The 20,692-nt window shown below is 40.2% G+C and overlaps 1 protein-coding gene across 1 annotated transcript; it reads left to right on the forward strand.

Annotated features, from left to right (window-relative positions):
* Positions 1–576: 576 nt before the first annotated feature.
* Positions 577–19,390, forward strand: SELENOF (selenoprotein F). The gene is made up of 5 exons (XM_042873608.1): positions 577–667; positions 2,203–2,370; positions 9,345–9,408; positions 16,455–16,504; positions 18,540–19,390. The coding sequence occupies exons 1-5, from the start codon at positions 599–601 to the stop codon at positions 18,669–18,671; spliced, it is 483 nt and encodes a 160-aa protein (XP_042729542.1). The 5' UTR covers positions 577–598; the 3' UTR covers positions 18,672–19,390.
* The last annotated feature ends 1,302 nt before the right edge of the window (positions 19,391–20,692 follow it).

A 20,692-nucleotide genomic window follows, 5' to 3' on the forward strand; every position in this document is an offset into this window, starting at 1 on the left:
AACGCCCGGCCGCGCGCCCGCCCCCCCGCCCGCCATCGGGCGGAGCCTCCTCCGCCCCGCCCCTCCCGCCTCCGGATTGGCCGCGCTCGACCGACGCCCCGCCCGCTCGCCGCGGACTCTCCCCCTTCGCGCTCGTGTCGGGCCCGGCCGCCGCCCCGCCCCCTTGCGGCCCGCCGCCGTGGGGCGGTGCCTCCCGAAGTCCCGCCGCCCACCCGGCTCGCATTCGGCGCCCGCGCCGCGGCGCTCGGGAGAAGCGCACCGTCATTGCTCGGCGGGGCTGTCAATCGCCGGTGCTGGGGGCCTGCGTGTCTGTTGGCTGCGGGTCTCCAGAGCGGGGGAGGGTCCCGCCTCGGGACCGCGTTGTGAGTGCCGGATTGGGGCCGGGAAGAATCTCCTCCACTAGCCTGGCCGTAGAGCACAGTACTGAGCAGGCTAAAGTGGGCGTCGCTGCGGACTCCCAGCAGACGTCCCGCGCTGGCCGTTCTCGCCTGCCGCCTGCGATCCGGCCCGCCGCCCCGCCCCAGGCAGCGCAGGGCACCATAGCGCCCGAGGTCCCCGCTCGGCCCGCCCGCCGCACTGCCGGCAGTTCGGTTCCAAGATGGCGGCGGCCGCCGAGTTGGCGGCCCTGGGGCGCTGCTGGCTGTGCCTGCTGCTGGGGCTGCCCGCGGTGAGCGGGGTCGGGGCTGAGCGCAGCGGCGCTTCCGTGCGAGGAGCGGGGATCGGTCCGGGCGGGAGGGAAATGCGTCCCGCGGAGGGAAGCGGAGCGGCCCTGCCCGGCCCCGGGGCGCCGCGCGGGGCTCCTGCGCTCCGCGGGAACAGAGGTTTGCGGGCTGCCCTGAGGTGCGTGCCCCAGGGCGGCGGGCGAGATCCCGGCAACCGACTGCGGGCGGCGAAAGCCGGAAGCGGGCCGAAAACCCGTTCCGAAGTTTTGTCACTGTTCGGTCCTTCCTGAGGCGGTTTGTAACGGTGCTGCGATTGCTTTTGTGTGTTAACTGTGTTAACATGATCGCAAAGCGGTCGTGCGACGGGCGCGCGAGCAGCGCCGTGCGGGAGAACGCAGAGCTGAGGTGCGGCTCGGCTTGTGACGGGATGCGACCTCGCGCGGGGCCGGCGGGTCTCGCCCAAACGTTAGCGCTTCTGTTAGTTAGCGTTATTATGGGGTAGCGCAATAATCGGGACACTAAAACTGGAGGAGAAATACCGAGAAGAGATGGTCTTACGTGAATGAGAAACGTGGTTCTGCTGTCACCGTCTGCTGGCCCAGAACAATGCGTTGACTGCTCTGCTGTCACCGCTGCAGCGTGCTGGTGTTCAGATGGGGCTTCTCTGAACGCAGAGGTGCTGCAGGCCCTTTTATTGGAGTTTGCTCTCTTACCTTTTGTTCTTTTTTTTGTTTGGTTGTTTTCTACTTTTTGACCAAGATCTTTTCACCCCATCTGAGAAGCACATGGGGAAAGGATCTCCTTTTGTTATGTCCTCCCTCGCTTTCCCCGTGTGCACCTGGAAGGAAAGACTGCAAGCTGTATAAGGGAGGGACTGATCAGTCCTTCTGCAGGGCAGTGAGAAGGTGAAAGCAGAAAAGAACAAAGAACAGATGATATCATTTCAGTGCAGGGATGGCAACACTGTGTTATCAGCTCACTAAAAGCAGAATAGGTGTTCTGCCCAGGAGCCAACTGAGCTGCTGATGTTAAGCAGCTGCAGGGCTTTTATCTACACTTGCAGTAGCATGTGATTTTTCCAAAGCAAAAAAGAAATGAAATCACAATCCTTCTTGTATACACTGTTCAGCAGTTTGATCCAATTCATCATTCCCAAGCTCAGGTGTAAGACTTATTTTCCAAGTCTGCTAGTATCAGGATGTTTATTGGAATTGTCTCATGAGAGCTGCAGCTGATTCATTACAGCTGCTTTTTGTTGTGCTATCTTTGGAGCAGACACTAGAGAGACACTGGAGTGGTAGAAGCGTATATGAACACCTGATACCTTAAAACATACATGTTGTGAATGATGTCTAGAATTTACTATTAGCTTTAAAACTACTTCTCAAAATAAGGTCATGGTTTGCACTCATGAGCAGACAGTTAAGTGTTACAGTAAAATGTTCGCAAAATATGTAATTCTGATGGTCAAAGCATCTAAAAGCTTTCTTATTAAAACAACTGATTTAATACTAAAGTGTAATATTGTATTGATTTACAGATAAACGCATATGGAGCACAGCTGTCATCAGAAGCTTGCAGGGAACTTGGCTTCTCCAGTAATTTGCTCTGCAGCTCTTGCAACCTTCTTGGACAGTTCAATTTGAATCAGTTGGATCCATTCTGTAGGCAGTGCTGCCAAGAAGAAGCTCAGCTGGAAACCAGAAAGGTGGGTTTTAAACCAGATGAGTGGGAAGAAATCTGTCTTAATTTTTTTGTAATTTACTCGTAAGTGTCACGTTGTGTCATAAACATTTTTGCACTAATAAATTTGGATCAAACAAGAACAGAATTTAAATCAATAGATATTTTTTCTGATTATCCTGAATCAGGCCTAGATTTCACCTTGTAGGTGATTGCGCTTTTTGTGTAAGACTGAGCAGGTGCCATTTTGTGATTAGGGCTTTACATTAAAAATATATGCAGTCTTTTCCATTTTAGTCACGCTCAGCATAGAACAGAAAGCACAGAGCTGGAAGGAGTCTCAAGGTTGTTCGACATATTCCTTCGCTGTGAGCCAGAATTTATTGTATGTGCATAGGAACCTGGAGATTGTTTAATAGAAGTTTGTTTTTTTTCTCATCTGTTTGCATTAGGTTGCTTGGTTTCACTTTTTGCTAGGGTTTTGTAGCAAACATGAGTCATCTGCTGCTGAATAGACATATTGGATTGTTCTACCATCATGATTATATGCTTGAGTGCTAAATTACAGCATCATTCCTAATATTCTTTTGAATGCTGTTTCAGAGTGTGGGATTTCTGATATTACTATGCTCACACACGGCCGCTGTTTGGAAATCTGTTGTTCGTATTTGCTGAATTTCTGAAATTTGTGCCAGGTGAATCCCCCTGCAGACTAGCCAGCAGAAAATTAGTGCTGGGAGTTTTTAGCATGAATATTAATATCTTAACAAATTGTATTCAGAGTCATCACATTTTGAATTGACTCGTGGTCTAACATAATGCCACTTATAATAGGCATCTGTAACTGGGCTTATGATTTTACTCTTAAATCTTTGTTCTACTGACTGTTTGATAGTTGGGAGTGAACAGATTTTTAAAATCTTAAAAGCGTTCTTCCCTATCCTTTTGCTTGAATGAATTTTTTAATCTCACTCTAAGAACCTGCATCTACGTGTAAGATACCTGACTTGCTGGTCAGCAGCCTCATCTGTTGCCAAGTTCCAGAGTGCTGGTGCTCAGGGTTTTGTAGTACAATCACTTAAACAATTGAACATCCACAGAAGAGAGGAGTCTTTAATCTTTCTCTTTTTTTTTAAGCATGCCTGCAGTATGCAGCCTAGCTTTTTTATCACATGAGTAGGTTTTGCTATTGCAAGGCAACACGCTAGCTATCCATGTTACAGACACCATGTGTGCTGTTAGAATTCCAGCACAGACTTCAGGATTTATAGTTAATTCTCCTTAAAAGTATGTGGGGAGGGTTAGAAATCTGGGATTTTTTTGTATCATTAACAGTTTTTGAAAACGATCTGTGAAATATGCCCAGTCCTAAAATACTTTGTGCTGAGTAACATCAGTGCAAGCCCACATGTGTACATTTGTGGAACTCAGTTCTTTCATATCCTTGAAAGGTATTTATTAATTCTCATCTTGTTATTGATCCAATATTCTGTGAATTGACGTGGTGGAAAATAGCTGTGAGGTGCTCTGGTCGCCCAGTATGTGTCTCACTCTTCTGCTGCCATCTGTCCAATGAAATATTTTCATTACTTCATAATTGTACTGTAGGTAAAATGAAAAGAAATTCTTTTGGTTATTTCCCCTCTACAAAAGATTTTGTATCCAGCTGCAGACTCATTCAGAAGGTAGCTTAAACTGTATTGCTTTAGACAGCTGCAAGTTTTAAGCCTCAGTCTGTCAGACGCAGAGTACTGCTGGTGTGTAAAACGTAGAAGGATGAAATGGAGGTGAAGCTAACTGTGCGTGAAATTGTAGTAGCAGGAGAGATTGTCCATATTTCGCAGTAGCCGAAAATAGCTGCACTCCATCTGCAGCTTTCACTTATGCCATGTGATCATTTCAAGCATAGCTATAAGCATATTCCATTAATTGTATATTATAATCTTAGACTTATCTCAGCAATATATGTGTATTGAAATTTCAATCAATGTTAGGAATTAACTGTATGATGAAGTCGGCCATCCATTAATCATCATAGTTGTGCTGTGTGGTATTGCAACAGCCCTCACAAATATTTCTAAATGGAGCTTTGAAATATATTTTGCACACAAAGATGTGTTGTTCTATGGCATTTAAAATGTCTATTGTCAAGTATTTCTAATGGTTAATGCTGTGCAGTTTGCTGAATTAGATAACATCTGCTGTAAGCAAAACTTGACCTGGAAATTTGAGGTATTAAAATGTATGGCATATATGGCAAACTCTTATGGGTAACATCTTATGTGTCTACTACCTACATGCAATGTTGTTTCTAGTGTGTAAGCCTTCTGTAAAACAAGGTAAACGTATTGATACAAAGAGTCCATACGCATTCTTTCAAAGTTCCTCAGAGATGGGTAATTGCCCCTGTAAAGATTTCAGCAAAGGGGTCTGAAATTTAGACTTTTTTATCCTTCTTGTGCATGTATTCAAGATTGTCAAAATATAATAAACTGTCAAAGCATGATTTAATAATTTTTTGGACAGTCTGGCTTCTGCATTGCTAAGATAACGAGAATCAATAGTATTTTTTCCCAACTTGTACCAGATGTAACAATATACATCGCTAAAATATCGCTGAAATTTAAGGTGGGTTATTGTGCCTAAGATAGAAAAACTTATTTTTTGTTTGGGTCAAAGTCACTGAAGGTTCATCTCTTCAGACAAACTAAGATAAAAGGCATTGATCTGTCTGTAGCAGGATGAGCCTCAACTGTGGGAGACTTCTTTCTATTCTGAAGTGAGAAAGAATTTTAGAAAAACAATAAATGTGGATTTGTTAAATGTGAGTTAAAATTGTGTATGTTCATCTGTGCTGGCAAGTGGAATGTTTAATTAATTAAGTTTGACCTCCTTCATTTGAGTATACATCGGGATAAAATGATTGACTCTACGTTTGTTGGAACAACTTCAAAAAGTACAGTTTCCAAATTAATTAAATGCACAATGTCAAGTAAATAGTTGATGAGTTCCATTCTTAGTGTTTTCTATCTCCAAAGATTCTTTCTGCTCTAATGAAAGCAGAGATTCCAGAGAAGAAAGGTATTTAGAGATTATACTTCTGGAGGCAAATAGATGGCTAGATAGCAGAATTAATCAGACAGCATATTTCAAAACCAGAGCTTGAAATCTGTTGACTTTCTATCTAATTTTTAGCTTATGTACAATTGCTCGCTTGGTTCAAGTATGAGCTTGTACACAGGAGCCTTTTCTCTGCCATGCTTATCCTCTATTCCACTTTGCCTTTCTGCTCCCACAGAGGTCCAAAGTTACCTAACCGCTAGGTGCCCAACTTCTACGTTTTCTCCTGCACACCCCTGTGTCACATTTCCTGTTCACTTGTCCTTGCACCAAGCCATTGCAAAGAGCAGAGCCAAAACCTGATCCACTGGGAAGAATTGTTGTCTGGGGAGTTTCAGATCCTTGGTTTGAAAGCACAAGAATGATGACACGATACGGCAACAAGGAGCTGGGTTGATACCAACACTCACACAGCCTTAGGTAATACATTTCCTAATTCTCCAATCTCCAGTTCTGGAGATTGGAATGATAACACACAGCTCTGATATGTGTGTACATAACAGAAGAATTTCCAACCCAAAGCAGAGTTCAGAGCCTTTTCTGGTTAAATTCTGAAGATGTCCAAGGATAAAGATTCTGCAGGATTCTGCAGTCTTTCTCAGCAACTTATCAGTGTTCAAACACCCACAATCCCATGGTTGTTTTTTTTTGTTTTGTTTGTTTATTTTCCTTTGGAATTCCAGTTTGAATTGCTTTCCTTGCAAATAAATGAGTGCTTAGATTCTGCTGGAAATACACTAATTCAAATAACACTATTTTTTTGGCTATTTGATTCTTTGTTTCCAGACTCTTAAAGTTGGACATCTCCCTTCACAAAATGTGAAAGAGAAGAGTTTCTTTGTAGCTAAATTTACCAGTGACTTCATTTCAGAATGATCTGTATGGTAGCAATGGTTTTGCTGGCTCTCTGCATTTCAGAACATCAGTTCATTCTGTTCCTGACAGTGAGGTTTTCTGACTGCTGCTCTCCTAACCCACAGATTCTTGTCCATCTTTGGTCCTTAGGGAAAGAGTAAAGTTTTCAGTTCTCTCCCTCACAGAAAATAAAACATTTTATATGTTGTTGTGTATTTCTTTATTTCAATGAATCAAGTTTTCTATTAAAAAAAAAAAAAAAGAATTGATAGTTTTGACAGTTCAAGAATATCAAATATAGTATTCCTGCAATATCAAGATTCTGTGAGGCAGCTCTTCACTCATGTGTGCCTTTATATTAACAACCCAGCACATTGCATGTTTTAAAACATGATGGTACTGTAAATTTTAACTGATTGTAAATGCGTACAAATCCAAGTTGAGTGTCACTGTATAACATGTGCAGGGTCAGGCTTAGTCAGTAGTTAGAGGAAACCCATGAGATAAAATTGGGGAATAATTAAATGTATTGTAAAAGAACTTTCCTTTTTGTCACTGTTGATGTAGCAGCATATGATGATGATGAATGAACGAGTCTTAACCCAAGTCGTAGCTTTGCAAAGGACAAGGAAGAAGTGCAGTCTTTGTCACAAGAGCCTTAGAAAGCATACAGTTAGCAGGTTTTTAAAAAGCAGTTATTTATATAGATGCAGACGTGAGTCAGCCTGGAAATCCTAACTAAATGGACACCAGTAACAATTTAGAGCCTTTATTTCGTTGCTTGCAGCACTATACTCACTTTCATGAACGCTAAAACAAGCGAAGCATTATGAAGTGAATTAGCTCGTAAGTTAAGCATTATGCGATGAACTGACTCGTCATGTTTGTATGCCTCCATTCTGAATGATACACGTCATTCTTAGTCATATTTGAACAGTCTATGCCTTCATGAGGAAGCAATCAAAGTTCAGAGCAGTCTGCTCTGGACATGATGGAATGGTAGGGGCAGAAGATGTTCACAACTATTCTCTTGTTGTGGCCAAAGTGATGCAAATAAACCTGCCTTTCCTGCAAAAGACACCTTTGTTCGAGTTACAAATGAAGTCAATTGATTTTTTTTGTCTAGCCATCTAGAGAGCAGCTGCTTGTCCCAGCATGAATCTGAACTTTTTTTTTTTGAAGTAGCACAGTTGGGCTTCAGTTACAGCAGGGATAGAAGCTCAAAATATTTTTAAGCACCAGTCATTGCACTTTTTTCTTTGCTAAAACTTCATTTGTGTCTGTTAATGGCTAGGAGTTACGAAGCAGGAGTATTCTGTAATCACGTAATGTCTTACATTTCAGATCTTCACAGTGATCTTGCTTCCATAGGAATTCTTACTTGAAAGGAAGAAAATAAACTGGAAGAATTATTTGCAGTAAAGAGAACTGAAAAATGTTCATGTTACCATTGTCCTAAATTTGCTGTGCTTACTTCTTTGTGCCCATAAAGAACAGAATTGGTGAACAGATGGAAAAAGGCTATTACCCCTCTATTTCTTTATACTAATTCTTGACGGAAAAATGCAAGTAATTGTCAGCATATAGAACCAGGAGAAATGCTCGGTGCATGAACAAGCACACAAAGTAACATCTGAATGCAGGGTTGCCAACGTAATTGTTGTTGGAATGCTTTTAAAAGGATAATAAATGGAGGCACAGGTTAAGTTTAAAAATCTCACTATTCAGTGTATGTAACTCCTCCATCTTAAAACTTTAATGATTTCAATCCAGAGAAATTTAATTATGCAAGCTAGTATCTGAGATTTATATATATATCTCTGTGTCTTTTTAATATTTTAATTTGGGGAATAAAAAAAAAAAGCTTAACTGTATTTTTGATCTCAAGTATTATTTTATAGCCCAGGGTTTTAACATTCAAAGTGTGTTTTACTCTTAAATCTAATGTTTAGTTGAAAATCTTGCACATAGTTAAGTTTCTGAAAGGCTCTTCTACATACATATTCCAGTGTAGTATTTTTAGTTCCATTTCCTGTGGAAGTAATGATTACTGATTTGTTCAGGTCAGGCAAGAAGCTGTAATTTCCTTGCAGATGAGTATGGAGTATTTTATGTGTTCTGATCCACAGCATTTACACCAGTACTGAATTGAACCAAAAATCAGAAGAGTCATATTCTGAACTGCAGATGCATTCCCCCGCCACCCAGACTGCCAGTGTGGATGGGGATGAAGTTTTAATAAAGTTGTCTCACTTGGAGCTTTCTGTCACGTTGCGTCTGGTTTTCACTCCTTTTTTGAGGGTTAGCACTTATTAAATTTCAAAGTGAAAGCATATTTTTAATTACACGTCTCCACAAGTTAAGTCAAACATTAATTTTACTTCATGTCAGCACTGTCATGTTTTTCTGTCTGGACTTTCACATTTGTTATGAAAACACTGCTATCAGAAAACAGGAGTAGAAGTATTCACTGTTTATAGAATTGAAGTAAGACTGTTTAACTGAAGCTTTTTCTATCAGCTTCTCTCTAAGTAGGAGTTCCACAGCTAGAAGGATGTGATTTGGTAAACAGCATTGACAGCTATTTCTGAGATGAAAATGCCAAGCTTTACAGTAGGAAGCTCTATTTTGGTAGCAGGAAAAATCTGCTGCTACCTTGTATTTAAGATTCACCGTACTTCAGAGCCAGGTGCACGTTCCCAGACAAAGTTTAAAAGTGTGACCTTATACAAGAGCAACATCTATATTTTTACTGAGATGCTACCTTTTATAGAACTGAAATGAACTTACACTTTGTTTTAAGGGCAGTGAATCTGGCTACCTTGCATAGGTGACTAAGATGACTGATATATAAGTGCAGGCACTGAGGTTAGCTCAACCTCACTTTGTTCTCAGAGACAAATAGATGAAATATTTCAGTATCAAATCTAATGAATTGATATTGATGCTCAGATCAATAGATTACGTGCCGTAAGCAAACAGGTAGTTTATACTTTTATTAACAGCTTCTGTATGTTGTTGCAGCTTTATGCAGGAGCTGTCCTAGAGGTATGTGGATGAAAATTGGGGAGGTTCCCTCAAGTCCAGGGTAAGTAAGCCCACTACTGTTCTTTAGAATACAGAATACTGTTGCAGCAAAATGTGCTTTTAAGTGCTATTACAAGTAGTCCTAAGTTTCATATATCAGAAAAATTGCACTGACCTGAGACTCCAGTAATTGATAGATGAAATTATATAGTGTGCTTATGGAACTGCTTTCCTTCCACAGATGCTACAGTTTAATTGTTTTGACAGCCAGCTAAAGTGAACAAAATAGAGTAGAAGGAAAATGAGCATCATCAGGGTGTGGTGGGAGAAAGCTGTGGGGAAAACATCTGTGAGAAATTTCAACATGGAATTTTTTATGGATATAACTTTTGAGTGTTATAATTAGAAAGACCGGCACAAGTAGAATGATATTACAATTGGAAAGATTGGGCATTACAAAAGGAAAAGCGCTCACCCACCTCTGAAGATCTCAGCTTACAGGAAGGACTCCACAGAGGAAGAACCTCCAACCTTCCCCAGTGTCAGTCAGCCCTTAAATGGTGTCTAAGAGAGGTGCAGCCAGGCTCCCCCCCTTCCAGTCACACAGCTGAATTGCCTTCACCTGTGCTCCAGGGCTGACTGGTCTTTTCCCCAGGTGATCAATCAGTGGTTCAGCTGCGACTCAACAGTTACCATACAATGAGATTGCAGGCTCTTTTTCAGTAGTGAAGTTCCTCAAACTGTGCTTAACATCACTTGGACATAGAAAAGGACTAATTCAGCTTTAGAAATAAAAATGCACAAAAAGTGCATCTCCCATCTAACATGGCCAGTATTAGTCTTAGTTCATCTTAATTGAAGGTGCTCCAAAGAACAAGAAATATAAGGATTTAAAACCAGGCTGCAGTTATGCTGTTTTGGACTCCCCTCCTCCTACTTTTACCTGCACACACTTCCATTAATTGACCACAAGGCTGGAGGAAAGATCATTTCCTGCTGTTTAAAATACCAAAATAAGAACTAATTATATTGCTTGTGCAACTTAGGGTTCTGAGGAAAGTTGTATTAGTAGAGGCAACCATGTGATCCCCATGTCCATTCAAACTCAGCAAACTTAAAAATATTCCCAACTGCTCTATATGCACGGTAATACATCCCCCAAAAGCTTTCGGTACAAAGGACAAACTTACAAATGCTAACAATTTGCCTTTCCATCCTTGTTTATCTAAAGCAGTTTTTCTCTTTGGGATGGTGAAAAGAAAGAAGGGATGAACGGACTTTTTTTTTTTGCTCACCAGTTTCTGCTGCTACCCAATCTGAGTCTCACAATCAGATTTGCTGCTAGGCTTATTGCAACAGGTTGGAAGAGAAGATAAAATTTAAAAGCATAATGGGAAGATTTAAAAAAGCAGTAGAATGTAATCTTTTGGGTAGCATTATTCTTTGTAATACCATCACAGCCTGCTGAATGCTTTTGTGAGTGTGGCCAAGGATACCTGTTATCTTTCTCAACTAAAGCTTCTCATGATAAGTCAGGTAACACCTTATATTCCTGTAAACCTCTGTAGTATGTTCAGTGCTGAGATATTGTTTCCTGCTGTTTCCCATAAGAAAATGCTGCTTTATAAATGCTATGCTGTAAAAATAATTCCTTTAACACGTATGTTTTGAAATTGCTCCTTATAAAACAGCTTTTAAGTATTTATCATTCCACCAAGTGGGACACTGAAAGTGTAAGTGACAGAATTCTTAGATGAAGCAAGATCTACTTATACCAGCTGGCACAATTAGTTTTTGACTGACATAAAACTAAGGCTCTGAGGTAGAAAACAAAAATTGGGTAGGTCGGCAACTAATCTAATGTTTTTGTTTGAAGTTGACTCTTCAGTGGCAGCCCTGCTCTGTTCATGATGAGATACAAGATCACAATGTCTGCACTCCTATGTTCTTTTCACTGTGTTTAGCAGAACTGAATTAGGCTGGCTTTTTTCCCTGAATGTTTCTTTCACAACTTGGCATTCTTTTTGTTCATCAGGAGAATAATTCTGACCTTTTGCTGTGTGACTTGTAGTTACACAATGAATGTGCTTCCAGCAGATGTTACAGAAAGTCCTTCATCCTTGAACTCACACAACATGCAATTGCATTAGATCCTCTGGCTTCAGGGAGACAGTAAGCACTCTGCTGTAATGCTCAAGTTCTGCAGCTGTGAGGGGATTCTTACAGATAGTAGAATGTAGTTTGTTAGTGGGCTGTACTTCTAGGAAAGATCACTTATTTCCTGGTTATCTTTATCTGTAGTTCTTAAGTACTGGTGACAGAAATTTGAAAATTAGGACAATATTAAATCTTAGATTTTTGCACAGAAGTCAGTAAAATTCTTGCTAAGCACTGTAGGATATTCTAATGAGAAACATCCATCATTCCATCACAATCCTTTGTAAATAGATTATATACAAACATGCAAACTAAAGAAATCCTTCAGATTGAGGCACATCTCTGTCTTTACTGCTCTCATGTTACACACCCCATGTGTGATAATAAGAGATCAGTTATTCTCTGTAACACTTCTGGTATACATTTAGTGTTTCTGACTTCTGAATTGTAAGAATCAGGTGTATGTTCTGCACTCAGAGTTGCACAAAGTACAATGCAGAATCATGATTTGATAAAATGTTAAGTCTTTTGTGCTTCCTATTGCTAGTATTTTAATATGTGACCCATTTCAGTGCATCACAGAAAGACTTGAAATGTTCTTCTAGGAGCAGATCACTCTTGATACTAAGTTTGCAGCATTTCTCCTTAGTGATGGAAGTGTTCCCTTCTGATGTTGCTCTTGGAGCACTGACAGTTTTTTGCCCTGATCAAATGACAGACCTCTTTGGTGTAACAATTATGGGTAGGAGGGATGGTCACCTTCATCAAAAAAGTATGCTGCTGCTTTTTAGTGTGTGGTCAGCATCTTTAGTGTACTTGAGCTGTATGCAAAGTTGGTTATCTGTATGCGGTGTTAAGAGTTTAGCAGTTTAAAGGTTCTGGAGACTAGAAAAATAGCATCAACCAAGAAGAGCATGTAGAGTTTCAAAACTTGGATGAATCCATATAGGCATACATTGTTAGAAAGGTGCTCATAGTGTTACAGTGGTGAGCAGTGGAAGAAATCAGAACAGAAAGCACAGTTTAAGTAGAACAAGGATTGAAAGTTTGAACAAGTGGACTTTTGCATTACTGGGAGATACTTACATCAGATTCCTGCTAGACAAACTGCTATAGCTTACCAAGAGGAAAAAATGTGCAGTAACAATTTGTTGCTGACGTGATGCTGAAGATAATAGCTAGTTAGGACTGTTGTGTTTTTCTGGAATGAAATCTGGAACTGATATAATGGGGCATTAAGTTTTTTTTCATTTCTTCCAGGCCTCTGATCTGAGGCTGTTGTATTCCTTGTGAAGTGTGGGGAGATGGACAAGGTTGAAAATACTTGTCTGTGTGCATAATTGTTTGAAGATGTTTGAGATTCCACTGCTGCGTATACTGACTCTCATTCAAGTATTAATAGATTGTATATTGACTCTCATTCAAGTATTAATAGATGCGCTTAACATTTTGTATTTTTCCAGTTCCAGATCAAGCAGGAGATCTTTTCTCCTAAAGCAGGAAACTAAATAAAACAAGTATTTCTGAATGTAGATATCCTTGGTAATCTGGATTGTGCCCTTAACATCTTAAAAGTAGTTAGTCAATTCTTTTTACAAAGGACTTATGCCAAACATACTGATCTGCAGCTTACTATGATGCAATGTGAAGGCATGCCCATTTGGGGTCAGAAGGATTTCCTCCACTATGTTCTGCTTCAGAGAGAATAGCACAAATGTCTGCCAGCAAATACGTAGACTTGCAGTTTGGATGTGAGTGAGTCTTCAGTTCTTTAGTAATCTCTGTTTAGGATTCTGGGTCTTACTTCCAACGGATTCATTTTAAAGCTCTGTCAAAACAGAGGGACGGTAGCAGTAGGTTTCTGTGTGTATGTAGGCAGAGGCTGCTCCTAGGTCCTTTAAAGCACTGTTTGATGCTAGGTGTGACCTGTCTTTGAGTAACAGCTTGGCACTCAATAGGCTTTGTAATGTCTGTATGCATCTGATCCTTTTCTCCCTTTCGTGCATTCAGCAGATTGCCTCCGAGAAGCCAGTAGGCTGTCTTCTGCTCCACAATCTGACCTTTTGCTGTAGTTGATCGGAATGGCAGTCAGGTCTGCTGTGCAGCCTCACCTCAGGGTTGCCTTCAAACAGAAGGCATATGCTTTGGTATTGCTTGTGTTTTGTAACAGCATGAGGTGAAGTGATTTTCTTAACATTATGTGACAGGACAGTCACAAGGCAGGCAGTAGAACAGCTCTGACTTCTAGTCTGGTGTTTAATTCACCAAAAATAGTGTCATGGCACCAAGCTCAGAGTTCATCCTGCAGAAATCAAAGTGGAAAATGCCTTTCTCACTCACCCATGAATGACTGTATTAAATATTTTTTCTCTTCAGTATGTAATTTCTGAAGCTGCTATGGGCAGAGGAAAATTGCAAGGTATACAAAATTTTAGTATTAAGCATCAGACTATTAAACAGTGGTTAAATATGTGCAAATAGCCTTAGCAAGAGTTGGGGCTGTGCAGAAGGGGGACTGTGTGTGCCGTACCTCGGGGTCAGCTGGCAGCTGCACGTCACAAAACTTGTGCCCAAGCTGCATCTCATTTCTGAAACCCCATCATTTCTATTCCAAGACCATGTTTACAACTTAGAGCCTGATTCTGTGAAAAGTGTGGGTTTGATGGGATAATCTGTATTTTTAACACATCTCAATATATTATTTTTTAATTTAGCTTCCAAAATTGAGAAGTAGAAGTTATATATATATTATGTTATTCTTAGTTGCATCATAGAAGCTCAGGTGACCAATACAGAAAGTCACTATGATGAGCATTAGAAATAAATATGCCACTAACAAAAAATGATTTTGTTCCAGCTGTCTAAAATTTCAGGAAAAAGGTCTGTAGTGTTTCAGCTTTCAGAAGGTTTAGACATTTGACATTGATACAAAGGCATAATAGCTACTTTTAAAGTGACAAAATGTAACACAACCTAGAGAATACTTTCTTCTTTCACCTAATTCTGTCCACATTTTATGAGCTTGTTTGCTGCAACACTGCAGCCAGTGAGCAGCCACTCATGTCCAAGTGAGCTTTTATCTGTCACTCAGCCAGGTGTGAACCTGCTGAAGGCTGAAAGTGCTGCAGCCTGAGGCTAAAGGCTGTTCTTAAAGAGTTGAGTTCCACAGTCCAGATCTGTTTGAGACTCCATTTTACTGTGCCATCTTACTGCTACTCTAAGTTTTGCAATTAAATTGACTCCATATACTGACTGTTTCCTAAAACCTCCTTTTTATATTAAGTCCTACACAGGATTTCAGCTACAGATTTTTCAGTTTGCAGGGAAAAATCCCCATGTAATAGTTCAGTTTGTTGTGTACTTAAGAAACATCACCACTTTTTGTATCTTGCTAGCAGAGCCCAGACAACTAACAGTTCATGAGAGCATAGGAAAACAGTATCTGAAAATGGCCTTGGTGTGAATTTATATCAGAGCTGAACTCCAACGTGTGAGCAAGTACTGGTGGTTTAGTGCTGTTTGAAATTGTTCTGTGAGTAGAGCTTGCAATGTGACATTAAAGTTCTCCAGAAAGAAGAGAAGCAAGCTTTCTTCTTCTTCAGGTAGCAGTCTGTCCAGCAGCTTACTAGCCATTTTGTTCTGAAGTTGTTTATGCTGCACACAGCCAGAGTATTTGATTTTGTTCTGTACCAGGAGCACAGTAGAAGACTGGAGAAAATAAATGTCGCTCTGTGTATAGTACTGAGGAAATGTTAGGGTAACTGTCTTCAGTAATAGGGAGAAAGGTATAAAGATGCCAGAGGACATCTTTACAATTATTGAGGAAAGCACTGCATTATGTGAGCCACATGAGGCATTAGTCCTGAGGTTGCTGCTCATCTTCATGCACCAGCTGGATGCACTGCAATTCGCAAGAGATGCATTGTTGTCTAACCTTGAAAAGGCTGCTTTAACATGCAGCCAGCACCTCCTTGAGAGTCAATCCATGCTGACAGTGTTCATCCTTGGGGAGACTGCTGGCATACCACAAGAGCTGCCTGAATCCACTTAATGTCACTATAGATACTAAATTCAGCCTTTAGTGTAACCTGAGTGTAATGGGAAATGAAGACTAAGCTATTTTCTAAATAAATTTAAAATACTTTTGCAACTCATATATTCATTAAGCTAAAGTGTTTGGAAGTAGTGGATTGTGCTCACATTTTGTCCATTTCAGGACAAGGCATGCTGTCAGTATTCTTGTTAATGTTCACATTAACACAAGGATGTAGTGCTGTGGGGATACAGGGTCTGTGTGGCTGTTAGCACTCATGTTTGTGTGACTGACACGTCAGGTGAAGAATCTGTCCATTAGCAGCTGATCTCTCTGTGGAGCTGCATGGCAGGTCACAGAGCCCGTAGTAGCTGACTGCTTACCTTTAGGAGTTTCAAGAAAAGAGGAGATACCAGTTTCTCTTCTTGTTTCCTCTTCTTGTTTCTATGCTGGTTTTCAGCACATAACCTTGTAGAGCTCTGTAAGACAAAACTGTCTTGTGTGCAAGAAGTGCAAAGCTGTACCCACAGTTTCCTCAGTGCCCTTTCACCAACGCAGCTGCCACTTCTGTGCAGTGCGCCGAGGGCGTTTGTTTCACATGTATCCTCCCACACAGAGCTCATCTCCAGCCAGAGTTTTACTGCCCTAACAGCTTCCTTCATATCTGCATACACAGCCGTGTACGCATGGCTCTGCTGGGGACTGTCAGTTGTCCATGCAGATGAACTGACTCACACACTTGCACTACCATGCAAGGAAAATCCAAGCTTGTTTGGAACACTGGTAAAAATAGTTTTCCTTAGGCATGCTGTTTAGTACTAATGCTTTTGTGAAGATATTGAGAATTCTGCCATTAATTTCTAAAGCCTTTTTCCATGGAAAAAGTTTTAATCTCTTTTTTTTTCTCCATATTGTAGCTTTTGTCAGGAGTGATAAGCCTAAGCTATTCAGGGGACTGCAAATCAAGGTAAGTAATAACCAAAGGGTTTTTGTGTTTTCTTGGGGTCGGGGGAAGCATATATTAAGAAGAATTAAACCTGGTGGAAACATCCCTTTTATGGAGCATCCTTATTTGCTGATGAAATAATCCTTCAGGAGAAGATGTACTTTCATTGCCAATATAAATCTTTCCAAGTTTCTGCAGCTATTGCTAATTGGGTTATTGCTAAGCAGTGGTACCAGATCTTTGTTGTCATTGGGGCCCAAGGAGTTGTTTGTTATTTTGTTTAAATCCAATAAAAAGTATACTGAAACCCTTAAGTAAAAGCAGATGTTTAAAGAATGTGAGGAATGCTTGCATTCTGACCTGATTCCGTGGATATCTTGTGTTTACTTGAGCTTCTTCTGTCACTCTCAATCTGTTCTTCATTTTCTAATGCAGCTGCCATTTCCATACATTCAGAAATTCTTGGATATTTCTGCTTCCTCTCAGATCTTCCTCGGTCTGTTTTCATTCTGTTAGCCTTCAAACATCCAGCTTTAAATAACTGCATATACTGAATGGTGTTTCCTATGACTTGTGTATAGGCAAAACTGCATAAGCCACGCTGCCTTAAGCACAAGCAATTCTTTGCTTTCAAATTCAGTGTACTTCACAGATATACATCTCGATTCTCACATCTTTGTGCTCTCATCTCTGTTCACCAAATGGCACCATCTGGAGTCACTTCATAGCCATGCACGGCTGAAATAAGCCATTTGTCTTCTCAGCAGCAGATTCCATCTAAAGCACGTTTCCTCTGTCTGTCTCATGTATTCATATGTGTCCTCTTTCAAAAGCATTCTCTCTTGTATATCTGCATGTTTCATATTTATTTAAACTTCGTAGCTGTACTAAACATTAAAGCAGTCTATACTACAATTGGTAGTATATTCCTTACTGGGAAAAAAAATGTACAAATGAATCTGGTATTTATTTTACAAGACTTTGGGAAAACCAATTAGAGATGCTGCTACCTTCATTAACTGAAGCAAACTAAGTTAGCTCTGTAATAGGGTAAAGTAAATACCCCTAGTAAAATTTTTCTGTAACCTTACATGGCTACATCCTTACAGTACTGCTAAAAGCTCTTATTTGCATTACGTATTTTAGGAGTCGCTCAGTTTTCAGAAGCATTACCAGCACTACCTGCAAAACATAGTATGCACAAATAGAGCACAGTAGAAGGCAAGAAAGTAATTACACCAAAAATTGATACTATACTTTTGCACTGTTTGACCAGACAATTCTTAAATTAAAAAAAAAGGCCATTGACTACATGAGAAGGATCACTCATGTGCTCGACTCAAAAATCAAACTTGAGGAGTTTACAACAATTAAAGCAGAATACCTTCTTTCCATGCAAGCCCAATGGCTCTCCCTGCCAGTGCACTGTATCCACTGCTGCCAGGGGATGTATTGCCTGCAGGATCTCTGTCTTTAACCCAGATGTCTCCCCTCTTCCTTGCTCTTCCTTTGCATCTACTCCTTTAAGTTTGGACAGAGGAGGCAACAGTAACATAGGAGAGAACAAGCAAAAGGATCTCGTAAGCTTTATCTGATTTATATAACATTTTCTTCAAGAACAGTAGAACATATATTGTTGGTAGACATTCTATCAATAACGTTCGTAAATGCAGAACAGAACACACTGAAATGCTTACAGCATTAAGTAAGCGTTATCAGGAACAACCAACCTGAAGTATGGGTTCTTTTGATTTTTCCTAAGCTTAGATGGCATAAGTTTCATAGCATAAGTTATCTTGCCTACATTTTCTCAAATACTCCAATTTCATTTAGCACTCTGGTTTTAAGTATTCATACTTCATGGTGTTAATCTTTGAGCTTATTGCTCTTCTTGATTTGACATATTTAACTGATGCATAATATATGTAATAATTATATATGTATAAAATATGTATAATGTATAAAATATGTAATAATTCTCAAATAAATTGAGAAGGGGCTTGAAATGGAGATTGCATTTTCTAGCCCCAGGGAACTGGCTTGTTTCTTTCTGCAGTATGTGCGTGGTTCTGACCCTGTACTGAAGCTGCTGGACGACAGTGGGAACATTGCAGAAGAGCTGAGCATCCTCAAGTGGAATACTGACAGCGTGGAAGAGTTCCTAAGTGAAAAATTAGAGCGTCTATAAGTCATTGCTTTTGTGTTCCCTTTTCAGGTCTTTTCATGGTAATCATCTCAGATGAAATGTGCCACAATTGAAAAAACATTCCAGTTTCTATATTAATTTTCAAACACCTGTTGTGCTGCACTAAACGGCTTGTAATTGGAAGGGGAAGCTTCAGAACACATCTGACAAATTGATAAACAAAAGAGCTTTCAGTTCTTCGTGCATCTATCACTAACAAAATGCTTTGTTTCCATCGTTGTTGTGCAAATATCATTTTGTTATAATTGGACTTTTTTTTTTTAAAACAAACACCCTTTAAGAGCTTGAGATAATTGGAATGGTTACCATGTTCTTGTGTGCTGCTCTTTATAAACATTTCACAACCAAAAGCAACGTAACATCTTCCAAAGAACCTTGACTGCTAATACCCTCTTCTTTTTTTGTATTTGCAACGTCTCTTTTCTAGAACCGTTGTTTACCATGAGTAGGTAGTTCACAGGTTTTGAAGCCAATGGAGGAACTCATGTTCTGGTGCTGCAAAACATTTGGTAAGCACACTTTAATGAAGACTGCACAGAAAACCTCTGAGGTATGTGCCAGTCAGATGTCAGGTGTGCTTTGCATCAAGTGTTTTGCTTCAGAGAACATGAAATAGAAGGAAAAGTTTTTCAAAACCTGTAATTTTCACAGATTTATTGGAATTCTCTCTATCAAATAAATTATAAACTGTTCTTTTAAAATATGTTTTTCTTTCTCATTTGAAATTTACGGGCATAGGAAAATATAGACAGACAAATCGCTTGAAACTTGTCAGTTTTTTCCCCTCCACTTTGAGTGAATAAATACCACAAGCAAGAAGAATGCTTTTTTTTTTTTTTAATTTAATTACCAAAAATACATCTTTGCTTTAACTACTTCATGCTCACCAGTTTTTGGATGAATGAGTGTTACACTATAGCCTGAATTGGTGCCCAATTTTATTCTTCATATTTAACTTTATATCTCAAGAGATTTAATTTCTTTACAGTTTACACCCCAAAACTTGTGAAAGAAATGATCAGCTTCATAGCAGATCCAGAATAAGTATCTAGAGACTGAACTCACACTAAATCAATAGAATTAGATGCTCTTAGGGTGATTCTGTAGACCTGGTTTTCTGTGTTTTTGTTCTCTGAAACATTCCTATAAACTTTTAGAAGGTCGGCACTGCTTAGTCATGATATTATCTTATCCTCTTTCCTTTTTGTTCCACTTCTATCCATTGTAAGGATAGGAGTGAAACACATTGCCCATCTCCCAAATGATTCAGCATGGGACAGCTGCAAGAGTGGTTACTGCTGTCCCTGCCAAACCAAATGCAAACTCCACACACACAAAAAAAAGCACAAATCTTTGCAGCTGGTACTAACTTGTCCCAAGAATAAATCCGTGTTGTGTCTGACATGTGATGCTCAAGTCAGCATATGAGCTGCAACTAGAACATATGGCATGACAACCGAAGCAAAAATATGCTGCCATCCACTGGTCTTTTAAAATATTGACTATACCCCACACTTGTTCCTACATTTGCCAAAAATGGATTTTTGTTCCTGCATTGATGATTTTTTTTTTCTATTCTATTTTCTACAGAATATTTTAGCTGTGTCCTTGCCAGATCCTCTCTACCACTCACCAAAAGGACTGTTCACTTCACTTGATATTTAGCAAATATTTCTCTCTGCTTCTCTCTCAGTATTCCCTGTCTCCTCCCCCTTACAGGACTGCCCAGTGAGTTTCTGATTTTCACCCACCCTCTTCTTTCTTTCCATGTCTTCCTGCTGCCAGCCTGCTGTTTGCACACAAGCTTCTTCCAGCACCAGGCCCTTCACTCCTGCTCTTGCACGTCTTGCTTGAAGCAAGGACCTCACTCTTACAGCAGACAATAAGCACCATACAGTGGAAGAATGTAACAGACCAAAAAAATTCTCCTCCAGCATACCTGGGTTTCATGCCTGCAGCCCCAGCTGTTTCCATAGCCTCTTACCTTTCCCTGCACTGTCTCT

Source organism: Lagopus leucura, unplaced genomic scaffold (assembly GCF_019238085.1).
Source record: "Lagopus leucura isolate 7727_CA_CO unplaced genomic scaffold, USGS_WTPT01 Super-Scaffold_100009, whole genome shotgun sequence".
Classification (NCBI taxonomy): domain Eukaryota; kingdom Metazoa; phylum Chordata; class Aves; order Galliformes; family Phasianidae; genus Lagopus; species Lagopus leucura.